General features: G+C 38.1%; 1 protein-coding gene across 1 annotated transcript in view; it reads left to right on the forward strand.

Moving 5' to 3' along the window:
• The window catches only part of ctnna2 (catenin (cadherin-associated protein), alpha 2), a 205,871-nt gene that overhangs the window by 31,888 nt on the left and 148,627 nt on the right, over positions 1-25,356 (forward strand). Inside the window, exon 7 of the mRNA XM_077524899.1 lies at positions 14,981-15,184. Within this exon, the coding sequence (XP_077381025.1) occupies positions 14,981-15,184 (204 nt within the window). The remainder of the gene's footprint in view (positions 1-14,980; positions 15,185-25,356) is intronic.

Below are 25,356 nucleotides of genomic sequence, written 5' to 3' on the forward strand. Positions count from 1 at the left end.
CATTCTCATGCAAAATTCACCAATATATCCTCGAACCTTTAGCCTCAATGTACATGTGCTCAGCCACAGTTGGCATTGGCTAATCGGATTTACATGTATATATAATGCAACGTGTGCATGACAGGCAACAAACAGTGGCTCTGCAAGTAAATGACATTCTGGATGCTACATGCATCCATCTGTGCAATGACAGGTAATTGGTTCTATTAATATGAACTGAATGACATGCTGAGATGCTCCTTTATTATGTCCTGCGTGGAATTTACCGTTAAACATCAGATCATCAGTTTCTTCCTATCCGTCACAGTTTGTATTGTTAATTTTTGTTTTGTAAGCACCATGCCTTGTGAAAATCAAAACAAAACAACATTATAAGATAAAATGAATATGATAAATAGAAAGGGAGATGCTTCTTCATGGTTTGAATGTGCAAAGATGCAAATGCAGGAAGGTGTGGATGCAGCAGAAGTGAAAATGTAAGCAACTTCAATTGCACATTATATTTACAAGGTCTTTACAATTGAGAAAAAGAAGAATAAAGTGTTCAACATGCAGTGAGGAATAGACATAGAAAGTATTCAACATGCAGCAATGAATAGACTTTAAGGTGGGAATGGGGCACTGATGTTGGTGCTAAAGAGAACTTTTCAAGTTTAGCACTCACATCTTCTGGAAAGCAACTATACAGCCTAGTGATTGTGCTCCGGTTGCTCCATAGACTCTTGTGTGAAGAGAGGATGGAAGAGGGTGTGTGGGGGGTTGGTCCTTGGTGATGCAGAGAGCCCTTTATCTGCGTCTTGTGGTTGTGGCTGTTCCCCACAATCTCCTGAGCAGCATTTACCGCCCTTTGAAGAGCCTTCCTTCTTGCAGCTGAGCAGCAGCTGTACCATGCCGTGATGCTGGTGTTGAGGACGAACTCCATCACAAATCAATAGATGCTCCTGAAGACACGGCTGGCCAGACCGGCATGACACAGCTTCCGGAGGAAGTAGAGTCATTGGTGAGGCTTCTTTAGCAAACAGGAAGTGTTTCAGCCCCATGAGGGGAAGTCCTCGGAATGGTGGATCCCAAAGTTCTTGAAGCTGGAGACCACTTCTACTTGGTCTTCTTCACATTGATGCAAAGATTTTTTCTTTTCTTTTTGTGCCCCACCAGATGTTTTACCTTGCCTTTGTACTCTGACTCATTGTGCTGACCTGTGAGCCCAGAAAAACACTTTTAGAGTGCAACCCTTAAGTGCCAAATCTACAAAGAATGAACTGCATCCGTTGAAAATGCCATTTATTCCACTTCCTTTGTACCTGCACTTTAAAGTCCTATTCACAAAGCATTTTGCACTAATGACATTACAGTGTAAGCATGCACACAAAGTTTGACTGCTGAGCCCAGTTTGCACCTGTTTTCTCAGTGATTGCCACACATTGTTAGCATTCCGGACGACATGTACTGTATATTTCGAAGCGTTCCTTCACATTGCTCAGGCAATGTATCCTCTGTGCAGAAGAGACTTTCAGAGGAACACCAAGTTTACAGCAGCTTTCAATATTCAATACATGTTATGTTTGTCACTCAAACCGCGTGTGGCTATTGCCGTTGGTGTTAGTAAATTAGGCATTGTTTATCAAAGAGACTCATTTGAATGGAGGTGGGAAGTTTCTGCACCAAATATATGCGTATACCTCATTTAAATACACAACGCCGCAATGAAACACATTCTGCTTGGCAGTGCACTTAGGAAGGAATTTCACCATTGTATAACATACCACTACTCTATCTTTAAAAAATCTTTTGTTGCTTTCACAGTATCTGAACTGTGAAGCACTGTGCAATGAGTTCTGAAACATTTGGCTGTATTCGAGCAGATAATATTGCCCAAAACACTTTAGAATTCATCCTGCCCTACCCTAGCAACCTTTAAAGTGTTTAATGGCACCCGAGTTAGAGTTTCCTATAAAACTAAACAGATAACAAAAATAATACACACATTTAAATACAAAAAATACTTAAAAACATCACCAGTTGTAATGCTAAAGTCAACATAAAATGCCATTGACATGCTAACAAGAAATTAGCATGAACTTCCGGGAGTGAAATTCCTTCAAATAGGGACACAAATGCTGTACGAACTGTAATACTCAAAGGCACAGATTCTTTACAGTCTGTGAAAAAAAAGTTATATTACAGAGCTCCAGCTCAACTTTCTTCTTCTGCTCTTCCTATCACATTGTAAGTGTGTACTAATGCATGCACAGCACCACACTGACCCTAAGAGCCCAACGCACGCATAGCACAGCAGGAACAGCTGGTATTTATTTTTATTTTACCACATCATTATTTTCCTTTGTTAGTAATTTGTTTTCTGATTATTCAAGTTAAAGTTAAAGTTGAGTTTTTAAGCATTCAATGAAGTTTTATTATTATACCAAGTTGCACACATTTACACATGATAGGGCAGAAAATATACTCGAGGTTCCAGGTTAGCTTAGGAAGTGCCAAGACTTGTGAAAATAAAAAAATAGAACACTAAAATAAGATACAATAAATAAGTTTGAATTTGTGCAAAGATGCAATGCAGCAAAGATGTGTCAGTAGCATAATAAAAATGCAAGAGGCTTAAATTTCACATATTTACAAGGTCATTTTGTACTTGACAAAAAGAATAGAGTGTTCATGGATAAAGTGTTCAATGTGCAGAGATAATGGGCATGAGACTATGATGATAGGTTTGAGTAGCTGACTTTTGGTATTTGCATAAATACCAAGTTTTATATTTATTATTTGTGATTTCAATATCAATAAAACATACATCATCATTTTAATGTTCTAAGTGTCCCAAAGACGTATTTATATGTTTTTTTTTATTTTTTTTATTTTTTTTATGCTAGAGCATACAGAAGGCTTTGATTCAGCCTCTCAACTGCAAAGAACGGTTGCAGAAATGGTAGTTATTACACAAACGGCCAGCAGGTGGCATCAGAGCAAAGGAGATCAACCAGGGCCATGTAGAAAAAAAGCTCAATTACTTACAATTTTAAATAGATTTGTGAAAACTGATTAAACTTATCTCTCTTCTAATGCTAATTGCTGCAAAACCGAAACAGATAGAAACATACTTTTTTTACCTGATGAAAGAAGAGACTTTAATCTTTTTTTTGATAGGTTCCATGCTTTTATAGCCATAAAACACAATATTCTGTGGGCCTTGCAAAATCAGTCAAAATCCAGTAAAACAGCGAACGGGACTACTTCTGTGAAAATGGCTGGGAGTGAATGAGTTAAGGAAAAAAACAAAAACAAAATGAAGAGATGCACAAATGTGGTCAAAACACACCAAAAAAACGACAGAGCAAGTGTTATGCATAGATAGATGCACCTGTCAAATCAAATATGAATAGAAAGAGCCAGCTTAAATAATGGGAGATAGCCATGGGCTAAAGAAACATCGGTTTGTTTATTGTTGTACAGTAATTAGCCTTTGCCTCTCTTTTTTTGATACAAATAGTATTGCAGGGGCGAGCTACGAGAGTTGAGTCACTGGTGAACAAGAATCAGAGTTCCATGCTAGTTTTAATTGGAGCTCCTTGCCTTAAGGCCAATTCTTCACTATCATCTTTTCTTTAAGTTCAGTTAGCAGCTTTCAGCCCATGTTTATTTTGATTTTTATAGATTAGTCTTGCTTATGGTTGTTTGGCCGAGCCACTTTTGCCTACAATGTAGATAGATATATTTTCACATTTTAATAATAAATAATCATGTGCTTATTCATAGTAATGTATTCACAGAAATGTTCTGTCTTTTGACAAAACTTATGAATGTGGAATGCATCTTAAACAGATCTTACAATGCACATTATACAGAAATACTGTTGAACATTGAGTAGTTAAAGTAATCAAAGTAAACTAATTCTCCATACCCATGTAGTTTCTGTAATGGAATAAATTAAGATAACATGTCTGATCATTTACTAATTTTAGAGGGAATTTTCAATACAGCTTTATCTTATGGGGATGTTTTGACTAGTCTGCAAGACAATACAGTAGCTATAGAGACACTTTTTTTTTTTCCCTCATGCTACTTTTACTCAAAAGCAATTAACAATTGGCACCTAATATTTCAATCTGCAGGGTACCAATTTGGATTTCTTAGTAATTGCTGAGGACATGCATTATGTTTTACAAATACTTGTGCAAACCTGTATCATGATGATGTGTTTAGGACTAAAGTTGGACTGCTGGGACAGTTGGAATTCATTCGCAGATGTTTCTCTTAAGAATGTGCCAAGTCATTCCTGTACTCATGTTTTGATCATTTCAAGGTCACAGTAGATCGTTGATGTATTTAATGTAAAAAACCGTCTCTTCCCATTGAATTGAGTTGATGCCTCGCTGATTATGCCAAATCAGCATTTTTATTTCATTGTCAAATCTTTGCGGCAATGAGATTGACTGCCTCTATGCCTGCCTTTCTGGCATTCTATCTTTATCGTGTTAGTTCCACATCTTGAACTCTTATCCCTTTTCCAGTCTTTTACATCGTGTAATGTGTGCGTTGTTTCCACTGTTTTGTGTATTTTTCTCACATTCAAGCCCAAATGGAAACCAAAAGCGTATAAGTCAAGCTCATGGTTTGAAGCTTCTTGCAGACATATGCTCTTCATAAGAAATGCCACGTATAGATGATAAACATCCACCCTTCCTTGGCAAAAACACTAACGGGCTGTTCCCAAACTACATCTATTTGCATATTCACATGATTTACTTATTTTTCCACTTTGTTATGAAAAAACTCATTTATATCAAACATCTAAAGGGACCATTTTGTAATCAACTTGGAAAGCATTTTTGCCTAAAAGCTGCCGGTGCCTCCCAAGTCACAATGTGGGCAATGTTAGATGTACTTCTCTCAATTTTACTGCCAATCCTTTTCTTCAGTGGTAGTGATGTGTGAACCCTTAATTGTATTAAACACTAATTCACCGGGTTGTCCTTGTAGTTCAATTCGGTGGTACAGATGAAGCGGTTTATGTAGTGCTGCTGTTCTCAGTGTCTTTGGACATATTGGAAAATAGGACTTTTTTCCCCAGTTTTGTGGAAATTGCATAACCCTTTCACACACACGCACGCACATACAAATCTATATTTTATTAGGCCACACACAGGTCTGGACTCTCTGTTACACAGTAAATTGCTTGAGGCTAATTATCCAAGATTACACTTTTGACATTGAAAATTAATTTTCTAGCTAATATTCGTCTACCATTAGCCACAGGCTCTTTAAAAATCCCATTGAATTGATTAAGTCACCATAATGTACATTGTTTATATCATACTGCATTGAAAAGGGTCTTTCTGTAAAAGTTGAATATGGATATACTTCTTACTACCTATTAACATTTAATGGATTCAAGTGTGATACATTAACTTGGTTTTAGTTTGGCTTTAACAAAGTTGACTGGACTTGCACTAAGCAAACTATATTAACCAGTACTACAATTGTACATGCTTCTTTTGCACAGAAATATTTTCACTTATCCATGTTTTACTGAGAGAATATGTTTTTGAAGACTCAGAAGCTTATGAATGGTGTGCTAGTTTTGAGCACAGCTGAATTTGGGGAAATAAGGAAAAAAGCGATGAGCGCTAGGTTATTGGGAGGCTAAAAGGAAGATCTAGTAGAATGAGTGAGTGTTGAAAAGGTGGCTGTGGCTACAATTTTGGGGTTATCTTTTTGCATGGCAGAAAAGCATAAAAAATAAATTGCAAGCGTATTCACATTCAAATTAGACACTTCCTGCCTGCTTTCCAATAATGATGGAGGTATGAATTTGTCAAAGGAAACAGTGCACATACCCCTGATGAATTTGTAAGGCTGGTCACAAGAAGCATGGTTCTTTTTTTTTTTAAAACAGCTTTTATTTTGGTTTATACTGCAGATGTATTCATTATTTTGACTAATTTGCAGAACGATTTATTCAATCTTTGAGCAATAATACCATCTTTACACAACAAACAGAATATTCATAATTTGCTAATCCTTTTGGTGAACACAAGTCTCTGAACAGCCGAGCCAACGGATACTACCTATTACAAATCTCAGTGGCATACTTTAATTCAGACAGTCCATCACAGTGAGGGGAGTGGGTTGCTTGAGTCCATTGTGTTCATTATTACGGTCACAATATTTCTTGTTTTAAGATCATCATCATACCCTTTTGTGGTACAAAGCTGTAGAAAAAGCCAAAACCTCTTTTGATAAATGCAATTTAGTGATTCTCAACTGGTGGGTCAGAACCCAAAAGTGCGCCACGGACACATTTTTTGGTGGGTCGCGGACTGCTAGTAAACAAATGCAATTATATTTCATCAGAACACTCCTGAGACGTCCCAAGTTCCTAAATAGAGCATACAATATTTGGTAAGCGTCAGGAAATTGTTCTCACTTGTGCTGTAGCCCCACTACCTACTCTGTAAAAAAATAGTGGAGCTCAGCCTTTGGCTAGCAATATGCTTTTGGCGGTATGTCAAACTCATTTGAAATTAAAATTTGAAATTGCAATTAAAATTGTAACATAGGCTGACAAACAAATAAACAAACAAACAAACAAACAAAAATGCTTTAAAGTGCTTGAATGGGTTTCAACTTTGCAACATTAGGAACCGATGCGGTTGAGAACCACTGATTTAGCGGCCCACCGTGCTGAAGTTTCACAAGATATCCTGGCGTCTTGTGTACCATTGCACAATATTTTGTTTTTTGTGCAACTTTTAACAAACATTTTCCCTAAAAACTTGTATTGAAATGCCATTTTGTCAGACTTTTATGCATTTGGCTTTAAAGGTTTCATTGATTCATTGGAGCAAAACCTAATTGTAAACATGTTTCGGGATTATAATTCTTAGTATTACAATTCTCCATCTTCATCAATACAGCAATATAGAGAAGAAAATAAAGTGAAATCTTAATTGTGTTATTCATGTTGCACTTTAGTAATGATAATCATTATGAAGTGAGGCCTAATGTAAATACAGTAACTCCCCCATTGTATTTTGTTTTTTCTAAGAGGATATATTGATGACACCGAAGAAGGAGGGGGCAGATAGTTAATGTGGAATCTCTTTAAAGAGTTTCCCTGATATGTTTCAATACAATAGCCATTACTTCCCCCGTCAGCTCCATTAGGTCTCGAGGCAAAGCCGGCATTTATTTTCCATGTCATCACTACCTCGGCACTCGCATGCTTGCATTTATATGAATGTTACTGGGGTGTTTAAAGCTGAGCTCCAGCATCTGCCTGAATCATTTTTATGCGCAGCTTGAGGCAGGAGACATCATAACCCCACTCTCACCACACTCCACAGTCCCCTCTTATTCTGCACTTATTTGGATGTAGTCAGATAAGGCCTGGAGTTCATACCAGCGCACAAAGCAGTGTCAGCGACACAGCGTCATACTGTGCTCCCCTTCCCCGGCACACTGAAGTGTAGCCTTTTTGTGCCGGAACCTATATTGTTTTACTCAATGTGTAAATCTACAGTGAGATGCGTATAAAATAATATAAACAAAATAAATAACAAAACCAGTGTGGCTTGTTTGCATATGGTCAAAGTATGGTCCCACACATGTCTGATGGTGATGCCCAGTGAACTGAGTACTTTCAAACTTAGCTTTACATTTTGCAAGAGGCGTAACCTCGAAATGAACAAACGAGCGGTTGGACACATTCATCTACAGAAGAGTGGCTACACTCACCGTGTACAATTCTGCTAAAGATAATCCACGTCTTTTAATTTAACAAACAATGCCCGTCGTGGTGTGGCATACTGTCAAGTGCTGCAACGGTGGAATAAAAGCGAACCCCTCTAAATTATAAAGCAGAAATACATTGTGTGTGCCAGCTCTAGTCAAAACACGATACCCTGATTAGTATTTGTGGAGAAACAATTAAGCAGAATGAATAATCTACGCCTTGTTGGCTGCAATTCATATTAACAGCAGACCGGAAGTGATGTGTTGCCTGCTAATACAGCGTACCGTTGAACTGTGTCAGCTGACATACAGTATTGGAGAGAGCGATGAATTTAATCATTTCGTTCTTTGAACAACATGGCTGAGATGGAAAATATGCAGAAAATACGTAAAAATGGCTGCCCCATAAACAAATACACAAAGTTAGATGCAAAGTCTCCTGGTTCTTCCAAAGTCGAGGCTTATAACTAGAGGTGTTGAGAGCTTTTACAGTTAGAGCGCCTCCATTTTGGATCAACCTGCCTCTGGATCTGAGACGTGCTCATTTTGTTCCCTCTTAAGACCTATTTTTATAGATTGGCTTTTAATTGTTAATGTTTTCTTATCTTGTTTCTCATTCATTTGGTTTTTATTTGACTCTTGTTTTTTTATTTATTTTACCTTTTAAATTGATTTTATTTTCATGAATAGAATTTTATGTTGGAATTACTCATTTTATAACGCTTGCACTATAGGCTACTACCTCCTGGTCTCAGTTAGGTCGTGGTATTCCTGTTTTACCTCAGACTACTCTTGCCTCTGGGTTCTCTTACTTCTTATCTGTTTATGTGTGTATATACGGATTTGCCTTTTTTTAATAGTTGTTTGCATTTTATGTTCTGGATTTTTATTTTATGTTTTTTTATTTTATTTTATTTTTTTTATTGTCAATGCACCTTGGAATTGTTTCCAAGGTGATATCCAAATACATTTTATTATTATTATTATTATTATTATTATTATTATTATTATTATTATTATTATTATTATTATTATTATTATTATTATTATTGTTTTGAATTGTTTTGAATATTTTTTCAATAAAATACTTTTTACCTGTAGATTTAAGAAAACATCAGCTGAAACAAAAACTGGGCACATTTAGAACGCGATGGAAAATTTTTGACATATTTGGTTTAGCTCCTCTTCCAACGCAGTTTTCCAGTTTTTTGGCTGATTGGGTCGATGGATACGTGGCTCTGTAAATTTATTGACATGTAAGGAGTGGGTCGCAATACTAGCAAACCAGTGCCCTCATCTGTCTGTGGCATTCAGCTGAGTCCTCCTCCACCAACCATTCTTGCCTTCACTGCTTCTTTCATTTGCTGACACAAGGACGAAGCAAAGTGAGGAGAAACAATGGCATTGTCGAACACCGCAGGCATTGATTTCTCTGGCATTGGCTTAGTAGGAGGTTGGCATCAGAACTCCACCTTGCACCCTCTTTCATCTTCTCGTAAGCGGTTGTCTAAATAGATGGAAAGACCAATTGCTCCTCCGATCCAGCAGTCTTTACCCACACTGTCAGTTCATTTTTGAGGAGTGGGTGTAACCCCTGCCGGTATATGTCACACAAAGTTATTCCATGATCGAAAACTCACCTAGGTTTGTACAAAGTAGAGACGTACCCACAAGCTTGATTGGCATTGCTTACTGCCAGACAGCTGCCTTATGTGAGGGCAAGCTCATAATGAAATCAACATTGGCATTTGGCACTATTCTTAGCATATATTAACTGATTCACTGCTGAAAGCATCCTTGAGCTCATGTGGCGACTCGTTCTGCCCCACTAACTGGCCTTGGCTTGCTGAAGCAATCTGAGTCTATGAGTTCCTTGTGGCAGGAGACTCCTGTTAGGGTATCGTATCACTGAATCTTGGACCCCAAAAACAGAGTTAATACGACAGTAAAAACAATATTTCAGTATTGATTTTTTTTATTATACTTGTACATTTAAAGTTAATTCACTGACCAATTTTTGATTTTCTTTCTTTTAATACAGCATATGTGCGAAAGGCATCAAAAAGTGCTTTTTTTCCCCCTGCAGTGTAAAACACTAGAGATGTGGTCTGTCACGCTGGGTGATATAACAAGACTTGTGATATTGCATTTTTCCTTCTCCCACAGCTATTGCTGGGAGGTCAATAGGTGGCAGACAAGTATCAATAATTTGCCTACCCATTTTAACATAGATATCACAATTCTCACACAAGTTGCGGCAACCTTCATCTGTTATAGCCTCCAAAAAGTTTAGATTGATGTGCACGTCCTTGTGCTTCAATGCATTCATGTGTTTGTTGTTGTGGAAAGGGACCAATAACCTCCTACCTACCACTTGTGAATCTCTCAGCGCATCATAAAACCTTGAGCTGTGTGCTAAATGATGTTGTCTGAATAGCTGTTTTAAAGTAATTGTAGTCTATTAGGCTTTGTTAATCTGTTTGATGAAACATCTTTGAACAGACCAACATGTGAATTTCACAAAGATAATTATCTTCTCAGTATAACAGAGTGGAAGCTTTATTCTATTGAGGCCACAATGTATCTCTGCAATCATGCATGACATCTTAAGGAAAAAATTCATATTCTACCTCACAAAACCTCGGATACAGCGAACATTAAATGATTGTGCATTTATTTTGCTTTAACTATTGGCATGTTGTGATGTGAACAGTTGTTAAAAAATAAAAACCACATCCTGGGAGAAAACCTCAAGTACCCAGATAAAACTAATATAAACATGGTGAGAACTTTAAACTTGTCCTAAAAAACCTTTGTTTGCTTTGCCCTTTTCTCACTGATCTTAACTCAGGCTATGTACAACTTCTATAGCTGTCAATTGCAGTGAATGGCCACAGCGACTGGTAAACAGTGTGGGTAAACATAAAGGAATCATTATATTTCATTGTGGAATGTGACAAAAGCACTTAGAAGTGATGAATTTAACTCGGTAGTTATATTTTTGGCGACTTGCAAAAGATCAGATCGTCAAAAGGGCAATCACCTGATATTTGTGAATGTCTAGCGCAGTCTGCTTTAGGACAAACTCCGGATCACCTTAAACACAGACACCAAATGTCCCGTCACTTCTTTCTGGGTCCACATTTACAGTCTCTAACCTGCATGAGTTACTTAGACTAACCTTAAATAACGACAAGGCCGGAGGACCATTTTTTGCACTGTGCACTTTTGCTAATCTTGTATACATTTACTCCCGGATTGCACCGGATGCGACTGCGGTGCGTTCCGGCGACACAATCAATTAGATTCCATTCATTCGAATGGTGCAAATTACACCGGTTGCGTGACTTGGGTGTTGACTGCGTCTCAGCTGCGGCGTGCCGCAGCCTTCCCGCACGGATAGACCTATTTTCTGTTTTTGCCGGATGCCGCATCCATCGGCCTCCGGCAAATGGCAAGGTAGCACAAAACACATCGAGCGGGACAGGAAGACCCGCACAGTTTCAAAATAAATTTCCAGTTACCGTTCAGAATAAAACACTCGCCAGCTCCTACTTCGCAAGCATGTCAGCAAAACGTGATGTGGGCGTAGCCGGGCCTGGAGTTAACGGGCGAGGTGCTCATTCACGGTTTAGACACCAGCGAACATGGACGAGGAGAGGTTTATATTGGAAGGAGAAAGCCACAAAATAACAAAAGTCCACGTCTCTTTCTGCTTCTCTGTTGAGCACAGACTTTCTGTGTGTTTGTCGTTGTTTTTACGACCACATGATCGCGCGCGGTCACGCGAGACACGGTGGGAAGTGGTCGGCGACGGAGCTGCGGGACCGCAGCTGTGCGGTGTGAGTTGGCCAAAAAATTGACGCGTCCTGAGCACGCAGTCAAGACGCACCGCAGCCGCACCGCATACGCATCCGGTGTAATCCCGGGGTTGGTCAAACTTCATTTAAGACAAACCGTTCTGAATGCAGACTAAAAGGATCCCTCATTTATTAGGCCCATTTGTGAGCACAACAATTTATAATACAGTATATCAAAAGTGGACATTCAACATTGGCAGATAATAATGTTGACAGACAGATGGATTGATGATACAATTTGGTTTGATTTGAAATAATTAGCAATCGACAATGACAGAAGGGTCTACCAGCCATTGATGATTCACAAATGATGGACACTCAAAATTTATTGATGTTCCCACCTCAGTATTATATACAGTATATTGATATTTACCCTGTCAGGCTCAGCATTTTAATGCAATGTGTTTTTTTTTTCTATGTATGAGGCAGAGCACCAAGTTGTCATTGCGAGGTTCCATGGGCACAGATGAAATATACTTTAGTGCATCAGAGCTTGTCAAATGCATATAAACAAACACCAAGGCAAAGGCACTATTTCTGTTCTGTTTAAATTTGTGCAAGTCTTAGCAAGGACTTGTTGTTAAAACAGTATTTTGTAACATAAAAGTGTTTTCTCTTGCAAATAGAAAAATGAAAAATGAGATGTCTTGCAGTGTTAACCCAAGGGAAGGCTTTTGGTTTGCAAAATTAGTTGTTTTACAAAACAGGAATGTTGAGGGCCCCAAAGAGAAATTCAGCTTCCGTCTGCTTGGTGTTATCCTGTGCAACTTGCCATCACGAAGCATATGTTCTATGTGGGATATATCATATTAATGACAACCATGTATTTGCACTTGTGTGTACACTCACTATTTTAGGCAAATAGCATTTTTAGCTTAATTTCATGCTTCGTTTCTTCTTACTATTTAATGATGTTACCCATCTCTTTGCACAAGTTACATCTTCTATATGTAGTAATGATTCAAGAATGCTTTAAATTTTATTTTAAGGGGATATTTATGTTGCATGTTTAACCCTCAGAGGGAAGTGCCTTGTGTTTCATTACTATATGCTTATGCTAACTTCATACACGCCACATCGCCACTTCATGCTTTACGTAACATCCTGTTACTATACTAGTACTAAAAAAAAAATAAAATCTAAATGGTTTAGTCGATCGTGTCATTTAAAGTTGATGATTTGCCTGTGCATACAATATAATCGTACAATAAATGCTCATATATGAATATTCCCAGTACTCCTACCCTTTACTTTAAGGGCATTAAGTAATTTTACTAATCACTAGATTGGCTGGCATAAGCGGTTAAGAAAATGGCTAGATGGACAAACTCCCCTTTAACATGCAGGCTTCCTTGTGTTACAGTGTAAAATTCATATAACTGTTATGTCACGCATGAGATTAAATAAATGTAAATTTGCTCTCTACATTAACCACATATTTATTGATCATGACGTTGAAAATACCACATTGTGGAGGGGGGAACTGGCAATATCAATCGTTTCATTGTTCTCTGATGGAGAATAACTCGAGCCATTGCCAATTACCTTGAAAACCTCCCAGGTATTGTCAATCAAACCTTTTCTAATCTTTCTACCCCAACTATTCCGAATGCCCTATGATAATTGGTACCTGACATCATGCTTGAATAACAATGGAATAGAGCCCTCTGGGAATGTTCTCAGTATGCCTTCATGTTCTTTTCTTCCTTACAGCTTTCATTCTTTACTTCTTTGTGTATTCGGCTTCGACTTGTAGCCTTCCGGAAGCTCTAATTTCTAGTGTAGATCATAACCAATGATTTTGCAAGTTCTCACACGTTGAAATCATGGAGGGTTTTGAAATGTTCCTCATAGGTGCATGTCCAGTGTGAGAAAATGAAAATCTGAAAATCACATTTTATGATTTGTAAAGAATGTATATGTATTTTGGTGCTTCAAAAAAGTGAACATGTGACAATCAGCAAGAATTCTGGCCCTCAAAGAACTTTACTGTGCCTTCATAAAGTCCACCACCGATCCACTTATTAATCTAACTTAGCAGCACCTTTTTGAGGTTGTTAGATGCATAAAAACAAATGTGCGCCTCACAATCTGCCACACTACAACTGCTACCATCGGCAAAACCAAAGGAGCTTTCAAAAGAGGACAAAGCACAGGGACAAAATGGTAGACCTCTCCACAAGGGTGAATTGGGCTACAGGGCAATTGCCAATTAGCTTGGTGGAAAAAGAACACATTTTGGAGCAATTGCTAGAAAATAGAAGAGGGTAAGGATGACTGTCAAGCTCCCTTAGATTGGGGCTCCATGCAAGATCTCAAATTTGTGGGGTATCAGTGATGCTAAAAAAAGGTGAGGAATCAGCCCAGAACGACACATGAGGAGCTGCTCAATGACTTGGAGAGCTGGGAAGGTTATTATTGGTAGTACACAATAAAAATCATGCATCACACGCAAGGTTCCCCTGCTTAAGTCAGCATCTGTCCAGGCTCGTTTGAAGTTTGGCAAAGACCAGCTGGATGATCCAGAGGTATCATGGGAGAAAGTAATGTGGTCAGATGACCAAAATAGGCTTTTTTTGGTCTTAACTCCACTTGTCATGTTTGGTGGAAAAAAAAAAAGAGGATAAGTACCATTCCAAGAATAACATCCCGACTGTGAAGCATGGGGGTTGAAGGGTCATCTTTGGCGTTGTTCTTCTGCACACTGGACAAGATGACTGCGCCGTATTAAGGAGAAGATGGACAGAGCCATGTATTGTGACATTTCGGCCAACAACCTCTTTCCCTCAGTCGAGCATTGAAGATGGGTCATGGTTGGGTCTTCCAACATGACAACGAACCAAAGCACACAGCTAGTATCATGAAGAAGTGGCTCCTTAAGAAGCATATAAAGGTTTTGGAGTGGCCTCACCAGTCCCCAGACCTAAAATCAAAAGAAAATCTTTTGAGGGAGCTGAAACTCCATGTTCCTCAGCGATAGCCCCGAAACCTGAAGAGATTTAGAGAAGATCTTAACAGAGGAGTGGACTAAAATTCCTCCTGCATTGTGCGCAAACCTGGGAAAGAACTACAGAAAATGTTTGACCTCTGTAACTCTACACAAAGTCTTTTGTACCAAATATTAGCATACAATGTGATTTTCAGATTTTTTTTATTTTAGATTGTTACTCTCACAGTGGACATGGACCTGTGAGGACAATTTCAGACCAGTCCACGATTTAAAAGTGGTAGAATTTGAAAAATTGCAGGGTCTATATAACTATATAACTGTTTTTTTTTAAATACTGCTTGTGCATTCACTGGTCTTGCCCTCATCTCAGTTAAATAAAACATCACAATGATTGTCTCTTCGTTGTCTCTTTATGCTTTGACAGAACAAAATAATCCTGGACCCTTTGACATTCAGCGAAGCTCGATTCCGTCCTTCTCTGGAGGAACGCTTGGAGAGCATTATCAGTGGTGCCGCATTAATGGCAGATTCTTCATGCACACGTGACGACCGACGTGAGCGCATCGTGGCTGAGTGCAATGCAGTTCGACAGGCCCTCCAAGACTTGCTGAGCGAGTACATGAACAATGTAAGTGTTGCCAGATTCCATTCCCATTCCCACTACCTATATATTGCAATACAATTCTGTCAATATGGCTTGATAGCATAGCACAACATATCATATCTGATTTTTAATTTCAGTCGTTGTCCTTGAACAAGACACCGATAACCCAAACTACGCCCTGGGTGTTTGAGTAGCCCTCTGCTCCAGTGGGCGCTAAAAATCTATGCTTGCTGTAATGGGTCAAATGCAGAGGTCAAATTTCATGTACAATGTGTGTACATGACAAGAACAAATGATTTCATCCTTTCATCATTCTTTCAACTTCTTCAATTGCAGTTTTGGTCTTTTTAGAAGGACAAATGCATACGGTTTGACATCACTGCTCTTCACTTAGTCTTCTGTAATAACATTTTTTTATTTTATTTTTTTGCTCAATGAAGTTGTCAATAGATAGAGACAGAGTGCATAGATAGAGACAGAGTGCATTTAAATGCAGCCTCACCGGATGGAAACACAATTCCCCTCTCTCTATGACTCAATATAATCAAGGTTCCTTTTTCACTCTGTCTGCAAGCGGAGAACTAAGAATTCCAAAAACAGACAGGGTGGGATGCACTATTCGAGTGGTAACAAAAACAGTTGAAAAAAGTTTAACATTCTGAGACTTCTTGCTGTGACCGGTTCTAGTCTAGTCTGCTCCTATGGAGTTACTGTACGTAGAATAAGGAATGCTGTATAAAAAAAGAGAATTCCTCATCAGTTTGGAGATCCAGTGCCTTGCTTGCTGAAGTATAGCAGTATATTCTTTGGTCTGTGGAGGGCTACAAACTGCTACCTTTGTGCTCTCAAGCCAAAATTTTCGACCAAGCTGTCCACTGATGAAGTAGGAATCCCTGATCAATGTACGAACACCCGTCACACTAAAACAGTTAAAAACGCTTTTTCTCCTCCTTAACAACCATGTTAAAGTATTTTGTGTTAACGTATTTTGTCAATAGAATGTACTGTGATTACTTGTTGGTAATTTCAAAGCCTTCTCATACATTGGACTGTTAATAATAACTAATGTCTTTTAAGTACTGTAATCAAATTTGGAATGTATTACAATGGTGATCTCAAATGGGACAAGCCATGAGTAACAACAACAAATGTATGTAATTGTGATATTTGACCTTCGCTGCTGTTTATGGTATGTACTATAATACACCAGCTATAATACATACTTACAAATAGAATTAGATTCTTGATTCTCATAGCAACCATCTTCACAAATGGTAATCATGCACCATGTTTACAGTATTTCAACAGTGCATGAGCAGGAGCTCGGAGTGGAAAAACTCATCCAACTCTTTTTACCATGAATATCATGCCAATATTCAGTGCTAATTACAGTCTACTCTTAATTGTGCTTTATTGTAAAAAGCAAGGTAGTATCCGAAGACATTATTATTGTTAATAAGAAATGTAAGCAACCACTTCCACTTCAGTCACACCAAACATCCAAAGACAGCATTTTTTTTTTGGAGGAAGCTTGAACCAAAGCACAAGGTTAATCAATGTGGTAGCTGGCTATAAATTAGGTTCAAGTGACAGGAGAATGTCCATACCTGTCTTAGCTGCTGGTGATCTGTGATTGGTGACAGCATGCCCGGCTCCCTGGCTGGTGCTGAATCATCAGGAGCAGCTGATTTAGTTACGGCAGCTCAGACAGGGCCAATCTATCAATTGATCGAGGGAGTAATGCATTACCAGCCTGGGTCAAGGGAGCTTGGGCTGAATATAGCCATAGCCAGAAGCCATGGCAGGTAAAAGGGGCAACTGGGCAGCTCTGCGTGCAGTACAGAGAAGGATTTAGGGAGTGTGATGGTGAGCACACTCATCTCACTGTTAGCTGGATGCGGCACATAAAACCAAACATGGGTGGTGCGGTAGGCTGATCATTAGAGGAAGACGGATGGCCTTGTTTTTCACAGTCTCCGTGGAGTTGCCATGCAGAATGCTCACTCAACACTTGACGTATTCCGTGCAGTCAGTGTGTGTTATTGTGTATAAGTATGGAAATTTGATTTTTGTGACAAAACATCAATGTAGGCCATCCACAAGTGGCACATGCAAAGATGTGGAAGAAATGCTGGGCCAAGACCATATATTGCTTTGCTGAACTCAAGAGTTATCAAAACATAAGTCTTAACACTGTTTCATGTACTCTTCCACTAGGTGAAATTGGTGAACTTGTAATTTCTATATTTTAAAATTGATTAACCACTAAAATGTCTATTTATTATTATTTTTTTGCTTCAATTTTAACAAAGAGCTTTGAATTTTGTCTGGAACAAAGGCAATGCCTCACTTCTATTTTTTTTTTTTTTTCAAACTACATAAATAGGAAAACGATTAAGTGCCCACATAAATGGCAAAGTACTGTGCTGTATAAATGAGAGGTGCATTGCTGCAGCATTCCTATATAGATGCAACACACAGCATTTTTGTCACTGATTAACAAACAAAGTTGCCAAAGTCGATACACTGTGCAGTATCACTCCTGCTATTTTAAAGGGCACAATATTTGATCAAAAGTTCTCCACACAGACAATGACAATTGTACTAAACCCACACACAGAAAAAGATCAGAGTAGTCATAAAATCATTTAAGAACTGGCAAAATGATTATATGTTTTTTTTAATTAGTATAATATACTCATTTATATACACAATGACGTGTACATAAATGTTATTTCACATTCTGTAATCACTACCTGCACGTTATTTTATTATTAGTTTTTTTATAAAAATAATAAATTCACGACATGGCCCATGTGTTCTACTCTATCTTTTTCCCTAATATCTAATCAAGTTTTTAACCTGACATTTAAAATGTAAACATAATCTCACCTCACTTCTCAGAATGCGTATGTTTACATACAATAATAAACTTTCTAGTCTTTGGCTCTCAATTGTTTTTTTTCCAATCATACCCTTAATATTTCCATGGAGTATATCATTTGATCTAGGTCTATATCAGCCAATTCTAGTGCACAGTGATCTATAACAATATGTTTTTGTAATCTGATAGTCAGAGCTGTTTACTTTAACACAACAGTATCCCAGCTAAGTCTTTTAAGTGATACCTAATACCTCCATGAAGTAAATTGTTTACATTTACTGCAGACAAATTAATCACAGTAAATATTAAGAATAATTAGTTTTTAATCATAACATTTAATTATCAATCTGATACTTTTTTTTTTTTTTTGCCATAGTAAGTCTTGCTTCCCCGACAGTAATTTGACTCAACACATCTTGTAAGATTTTCTTGTTCCATTAATTTAGTCTCATTTTCCGATTGCCCCCACATTACTGGCCCTCCAGACTCCAAGACCCAGCAATAAATCATGGGTTATCCACAGCACGCCATGGCCTCCCTCTCATCTGTCAACACCTAATGCACTACTCGACAAGCTGCAATCCACCGGGCACGTATTAACCTCCCACTTTGAATAATTTAAAAATCTTTGCCGCACAAGGCTGGTTCACAGTTATGGGGTATATGCACATATTAAACATATAACTCACCAATGTTTTCTTTATCTCACTCAGGGGTCAGGGAATCAAATGTCTGTCTCTTAATCTGAAGGTTAGCAGTTCCTGCAACTGGCTTAGAGCTGATTTGTTCTTCGGAGTCAATAAAAAGCCACAAAAATCATTTTTGCATTCAACAATGAACTTCAATTCCGGTTTGATGCAAATAACCCATCAATCCATTTTCAATCCTGGCTACATGTTACAGGGTACGTTTTTTCCAAGTAAAATATGTCGTAAGCATTTTGGAAAAACATGCAGTTTGATGTTATAATGGCTGAAAGGAATAGTTTTACTCTATATGTGTTTCATTTAATCAACATAATGATTGTCCAGGTAAGGTTTGGGTTTTAAATTATACTTTTTAACTCAAATGTAAGTACTTGTATGTGTTCCAAAAAAAAAAGTAGTACAGTTTCTGTAACCAGCACAGAATTGCCCTATGTTATTTTTCCAGTACATGAACGCTCACCCTAAGCTCTTTATATGGAAACAATTGCCGGAATATTAGATAATGTCCATTACCAGTGTTTGGCAGTAGCAATGTTACAAGTACCGTAGTAGAGTTACAATTTCAACTACATTTCTCAGTCACGTAATTGTAGCGTCACTGTTTTTTTAAACCAAATTTCTGGCACTTCTAAAAAACTTAAATGCATCTCTTTTCTTGGACGTCACATATTACGTCGCTGTTCTCCTGTTGATCCCTGCTGTAAATGGTGCCCGTGAATTCTGCCGAGTGGCATGGGTTTTGCAACAGGAAATAGCAGAGGATGGGGCAGAGGTTTGTACATCTCATCAGTTCCCAAGGCTATGTTGTTGTGGTCCAGGTAATTTTTATTTTGTATTTTTTATTTCATACCTAAAAAGAGCAAAATTTAACAGAGGATAATGATGACCGCATTTGTAACTGTTGCACTGTTTGATAGTTCACACTGTTCAGTTAAATGCAGTGTCTATTTTCCTTCAATTCTTTTTTATTCTTGTATTAGTTTTAGGCATTATGTAACTCGACAACGTAATCACAGTTATTGTATATTCCAATATGGCTGTGAACTTTTTCTGAACTCCAAAAGACTTCCAAAAGTAGATGAGTATAAGGCGCTCTTAGATTAATACAATATTTCAAATGGTGGCCTGCCGGTGCTTGACTGATTAATAAGCCACAGTCTGAGACACACGTATAAACGAACCAAGGCAAACACTTAAGAGTACATCATAAAGGAGATTGGCATTTAGGAAGGGCCACCTGTAGATATAAAAAAAAAAAAAAAAAGTCCACAAATACCACTTCATACATACACATTGCCAGGCAATTGACGTAAGCAATTGACGCAGTTCAAAATTTGGAAAAACAACCCCATTAATGGTCATAACATTTCCAAGTGCTTCTCAATTGTTTTCTGTTATTCTCCCCTGGGAAGAAAAAAACATTTTGTGCCCCTCTTAACAGATAAATTATCACTTTCTTAACATTACTTTTTAGCCTACTCATTTCTTTTCATTGTTGTTAAACACTTTTCCATGGTTTCTCTAAATAAGGATTTGTTCACTGAACTTCTTATCTCCTGCATGTTCGGTGCAACAACCCCTGACACCGTAAAGCTAATGCTCCCTTGCATACACCCTGACAATAAGCATACCACTGCCACCTACTGCAGGATGTGCATTTACACCTTATTATAGTATGGACCAAAAAACAAAAAAAAGTTCTCTGGGGCCACATGCGCCCCAATGGCATCGCACAACAAACCCCAACGTAACCAGTCCCCCCCCCCACCGCCCCCCAAAAAATAATAAAAAATAGTAAAAACATTTTCATCTTTTCTATGTTAATATTGCAATATACAATTTTAAAATGTATGTTTTCTTTGAGAGGTCTTTCCCCCAACTCAAGTAGCCTTTATGTTGTTTACCTACTTTTTTCCCCACTTTTTTTTTCATTCATTTTTTGTATATTAGCTAGCTAATCTGGTTCAGTCTGATTAAGCTACATTTAATGTAGAATAACTTGTATCTTATCTCATTAAATTTCCAAGTAGCTTGCACAACACCGTCGATTACAATTAAGTCTTACTTTATGGGAAACAAGAAACACAATCCTTTGTTGTTATTGGGAGCACACCCATATCAGAACACCTGAAAACCTACCCATCGGCCATCTAGGATTTAGGTGATTGAAGAAATGAGACCTTAATTGGGTTTAAAGGTCATATCAGGAGACCCGATAGAATTATCCAGGAACATATTAATGCAATAAAAAGCTTTCAGATCTGGCAACTCTATTGCATTAGAATGCTGCCAGCCCTTCTACTGCACCTCTCCCCATGCGCTGTACTATAATGCCAATTCCCTTCAAGGGCTTGCTGCTTTGAGTAGCGCAAACGTGATTGACATCGATAGCTTGATCAAACTATAGAATCAACTCTAATATCATTAAGTGGGCGGACATGCAAGCAAAGACCTGGACTCTAACTGTATTAACTGCTACATATGTTTGGGTTATGGATCCAGAGGGCTAACTGCAATGGGAAATCAAGAATGCTGGCCACATTTCAGAGAAATAGTGTGTAACTGTTTGAATTTAATCCTTTCTTTGATGCCCTTTTTCTACCTTAGCGACCTCTGTTCCATTCCATTGGAGAGATGTACTTTCCACCATACTACCATTTGTCAGCATTTGTTTGTATGTTTTACAGGACAATCTTGACATTATGGATAAATTATGGGTACTTGTAAAATGAAACTTGCACTGCTTTGATATGTTTTATTTTTATTTATTTTTTAATATTGCCACTATGAGAGCCGCAGCATGTTTCAACAGGTGCAACCCCACTTTTATTCTTCTAGACATTTCAAGAAGATAAATCATGGCTCAGGTTACTCAAACAGCTTTGGAGCGTGCAACCAGATTGCTGGATAGTTGTGATAGGCCAGTTTATGGTTGACGAAATGCCGGTTGCAGACGCAGGGTTGTTGTGCACACAATGTCGTCTCATAGTTGACTTACGTTTATTGAGTTCCCCCACCACCCCGCTGTTTCAAAATGTAAAATGCTGAATTGTGCGTGCGTTTGGGTGGGGAACAGGGAGGATCACGAAGTAGGCAGACAGGCTTGCGAGAGCAACTTGGAGCAAAAAAGCCGAGGAGCGTGGCTCGGGTCCCTCATAATTGATTGCTAAAGACCTGGGGAGCCCTGCTTAGGAGCAAATTGAAGCATACAGTATTACCGTGATGTACTTAACTGTACGTATGATGTGCCGATGGTGAATTCACATGAGTTGTCGCACATCCGGCAAAAGCGGCTGTTCATCTACGCACGAGCCGTTAGTGAAACATTGGCTGTGTCAGGCTGCTGGTGACATCATCAGTGGCTCAGCCAAGCCCCACAGCTAGTACATTTTTCACACAATAAAACAAATACATTTTTTTTTTGATTTTCTCATTGTAACTGAAATAATTCTAAACACATTTTGACAGTGTTCTTGACCTTCAGCATAAAAATACATAGTTGTTCAGCAGCTTCATTATATTGGAATGAATAAATAAATAAATACCAGGTACCATTTTTGATTCTTGGCCACCCTCTATTTTTTCATGTAGAGTTACTTTGTAGCAGAATCAAATTTTATTTGATACTTCTTATTCACAGCGGCACAAACTCATCTGTGTGTTTATGAATAAAGTAATTACTTTGATAGCATAGATAAAATAAATTCCAAATGCATTAGTGAGTTGTCTGGATGATGCGCGCCTAAAATTTTGTTAATGTATGAGTGCCTGTGTCAAGAGAGAATGTGTGGGAGCTGTGCTATTTGAGAAGCCTTCATAACCAAATGACCTTTTACAGGAATAGCTTGTGTCAGATCTCAATTGCTATGCACACTCAGACGGATCTTTTATCATGCATTTTTTTTTGTTTTTACCTCTGTCTTACGTGCCAAGAGTGAATTTTAGGCATTATCTATGATTATCCTTTACGAGAAAAATACAGTTCGTATCATGCCAACCTAAATCCAGTTGCCAAACAGCTACATTTTTCATGTTTGTCTTAAGTAGGGATGTTCGATACCACTTTTTTTGTCAGACTGATACCGGTACAAGTTCTCAACTCATGAGTAGTCACCAATACCATTACCAATGGCGTCTATGCCACGGAGGAGGCGGGACTTCCGACTTCTGGGTTTTCACACATCAGCTTTGTTTCCGTTTCCGGTTTGCCACGTGTGGGCCGCGTCCCAATACTTACGCTTCCGATTTTCTGCCCCTTGGTTTGCCGTTCCCGTCGACGGGTGCGAGTGTGTAGTGCATCTGTCTCAGTTGTCTAAAACGCTTCAGAGAGCTGAGACGCCCTGCGACGCCCCCATCGGTTGGAGTGCAGCCAGCGGGGGCCGGAAACGGTGCTGATGTGTGGAAACTCGGAAGTCGGAAGTCCGTGGCATCAACCTCATACCAATACCAATACCAAGTCCAGATACAGTTAGTACTTTTGATACATGAAATTTCCCCAGAAATAAAATGGCATCATTTTAAAGAAAGATCCAATACAGCCTTTTGCATGCGCTTGCATGAAATGAATGTACCGGTAAATTTTCTCTTTTTCTAATTTCTAGTGGGCGGCTGATACCTGATACAGCCGGTAATTGACTTGATACTGATACATCGCATCGATTCTTGCCCATGTCTAGTCTTAAGGAGGGCCTTGCCATTTCTCTCTCTCTCTCTCTCTCTCTCTCTCTCTCTCTCTATATATATATATATATATATATATATATATATATATATATATATATATATATATATATATATATATATATATATATATATATATATATATATATATATTTCTATATATAACATTTAGTGAAGGAGGGCATGGCTTTTACATGTGAAAATGCCCAGGTGTTTATCTTAACAAAGTTCTGTTATTGTTAATAATATTTGCATTATGTTAAATATTATTATGCAATTTGACAAGAGGTTTACTTCAGTAATCATCTGTAAATGCCCCTCTTTGGGAAAATAATGGAATAAAAAACAGACGACAAAGATAGACATACGGTAATCATCTGTGTTTAACATATACATGGAATATCACCAAATTATTAAAAAAAAATGTTGCATGTGAGGAGCAACCAGAGGAAGCATGTTGTTTCCAGTGAAACTGAAGCTGCCAGATAGTTTAACCTTTCAACAGGCTTGGTTTAGCACATTGAAACTCAAGCAGCAGTCTGGCACTGCTGAGAGAGAAAATGTGTTTGGCCTCAGAAGAACTAGGCAAATCTTCCGGTTGCTGTTGAAACTGAAACGGCCCCTGCAGGACTCTGTAAACATGCTGTATATTTCCTGAATTATGCAGAAATACTTGGGGGGCCTTTAGTTTTCACATATCATATCCTTCATGTTTTATACTTTTTGTTTGGCACAATTCCATTAGGACTTCAGTCTTCAAAATTTGACAACTCAAAACATTTGCCTTTTATACTTGTTTGACAAAGCGATTTTACCTCAAATAAATAGAACTGTCAACTGTTTTGCAAAGTACCAGTATCTATGAGCAAAACATTGCAAATAAACTTTTAACCAAAGGTCTGAAATGTGCGTGACTAATTGTATGTGTGTGTAGGCTTATGTATGTGCTATCTAAATCCAATAATCCAATATGTTTTTGTAGTACAAAACACAATGTTTTTCAGTCAGTACTTTTGGGGGATTTAAGAAAAACATGCCTTTGTAAGCAGTACAAAGGAATCCTGGCAACAGAATCCAAATTGTATCGTTTTATTTTCAAATGTATCTTCTGAGGAATCAAACACATTACAAAATTAAGAAAACCCCTAAAGAGCTGTCTTGATTTATATAGCATATAAATCATGTTTCCTCACATAATACTGTTATCATGCCTTGTCGCGTCTCTCTCTGCGCAGCCATGCAACGTGCTGTTTCTGTGATACAACGTGTCAGTGCTCAGGCAGTGGGACATAAATTATTCTGCCCTGTAGGCACATGAGTTACAGTGCATATGGCGAAGATCGGATTACGTTAAGTGAACCATACGAGAGGACGTTTGCCCCTTGCATAAATTTACGCTAGATAAGTTGAGTATTTTAGATTTGAACCTTTTACCTTGTTCGACTGGTTGAGAAAATTAAATGAAATTCAAGAACATGTGCTCTTTGCTGATTGGCTCATTATTGCTCCTGCTATTTAAGACTTAACATGGAAGTGACAAAGGCATGGATATCAAAAAGAAGTCTGTATTTGAGAGTCACTAGAGGCAAGGTGACTCTGGGGTATCAGACAACCATTAGTACAGAGTAATGCAATATTAATATTGTTTCATAAAGTAAAGGTGTGAGAATCAAAGTGGAGGAATGCTGTAATGAAGTATTAACATCTAATAGTAAAGTTCTAGCTTTGCATTAAAGGTCATACCCATATCTTTGATATTCTTTTTATATATCCAATTTCCCCATCTCTAACCTCAACAGATTAGTTTGTTGGGTTCTTCATATTTACCTGGGTGTATATCACTCATTTCTCATTCATGGAAACCAAAACCCTTGGAATACATGCCGATGAAGTTATACGTAGTTGTGGACGTGAAATCATTCTTA

Source organism: Festucalex cinctus, chromosome 6 (assembly GCF_051991245.1).
Source record: "Festucalex cinctus isolate MCC-2025b chromosome 6, RoL_Fcin_1.0, whole genome shotgun sequence".
Classification (NCBI taxonomy): domain Eukaryota; kingdom Metazoa; phylum Chordata; class Actinopteri; order Syngnathiformes; family Syngnathidae; genus Festucalex; species Festucalex cinctus.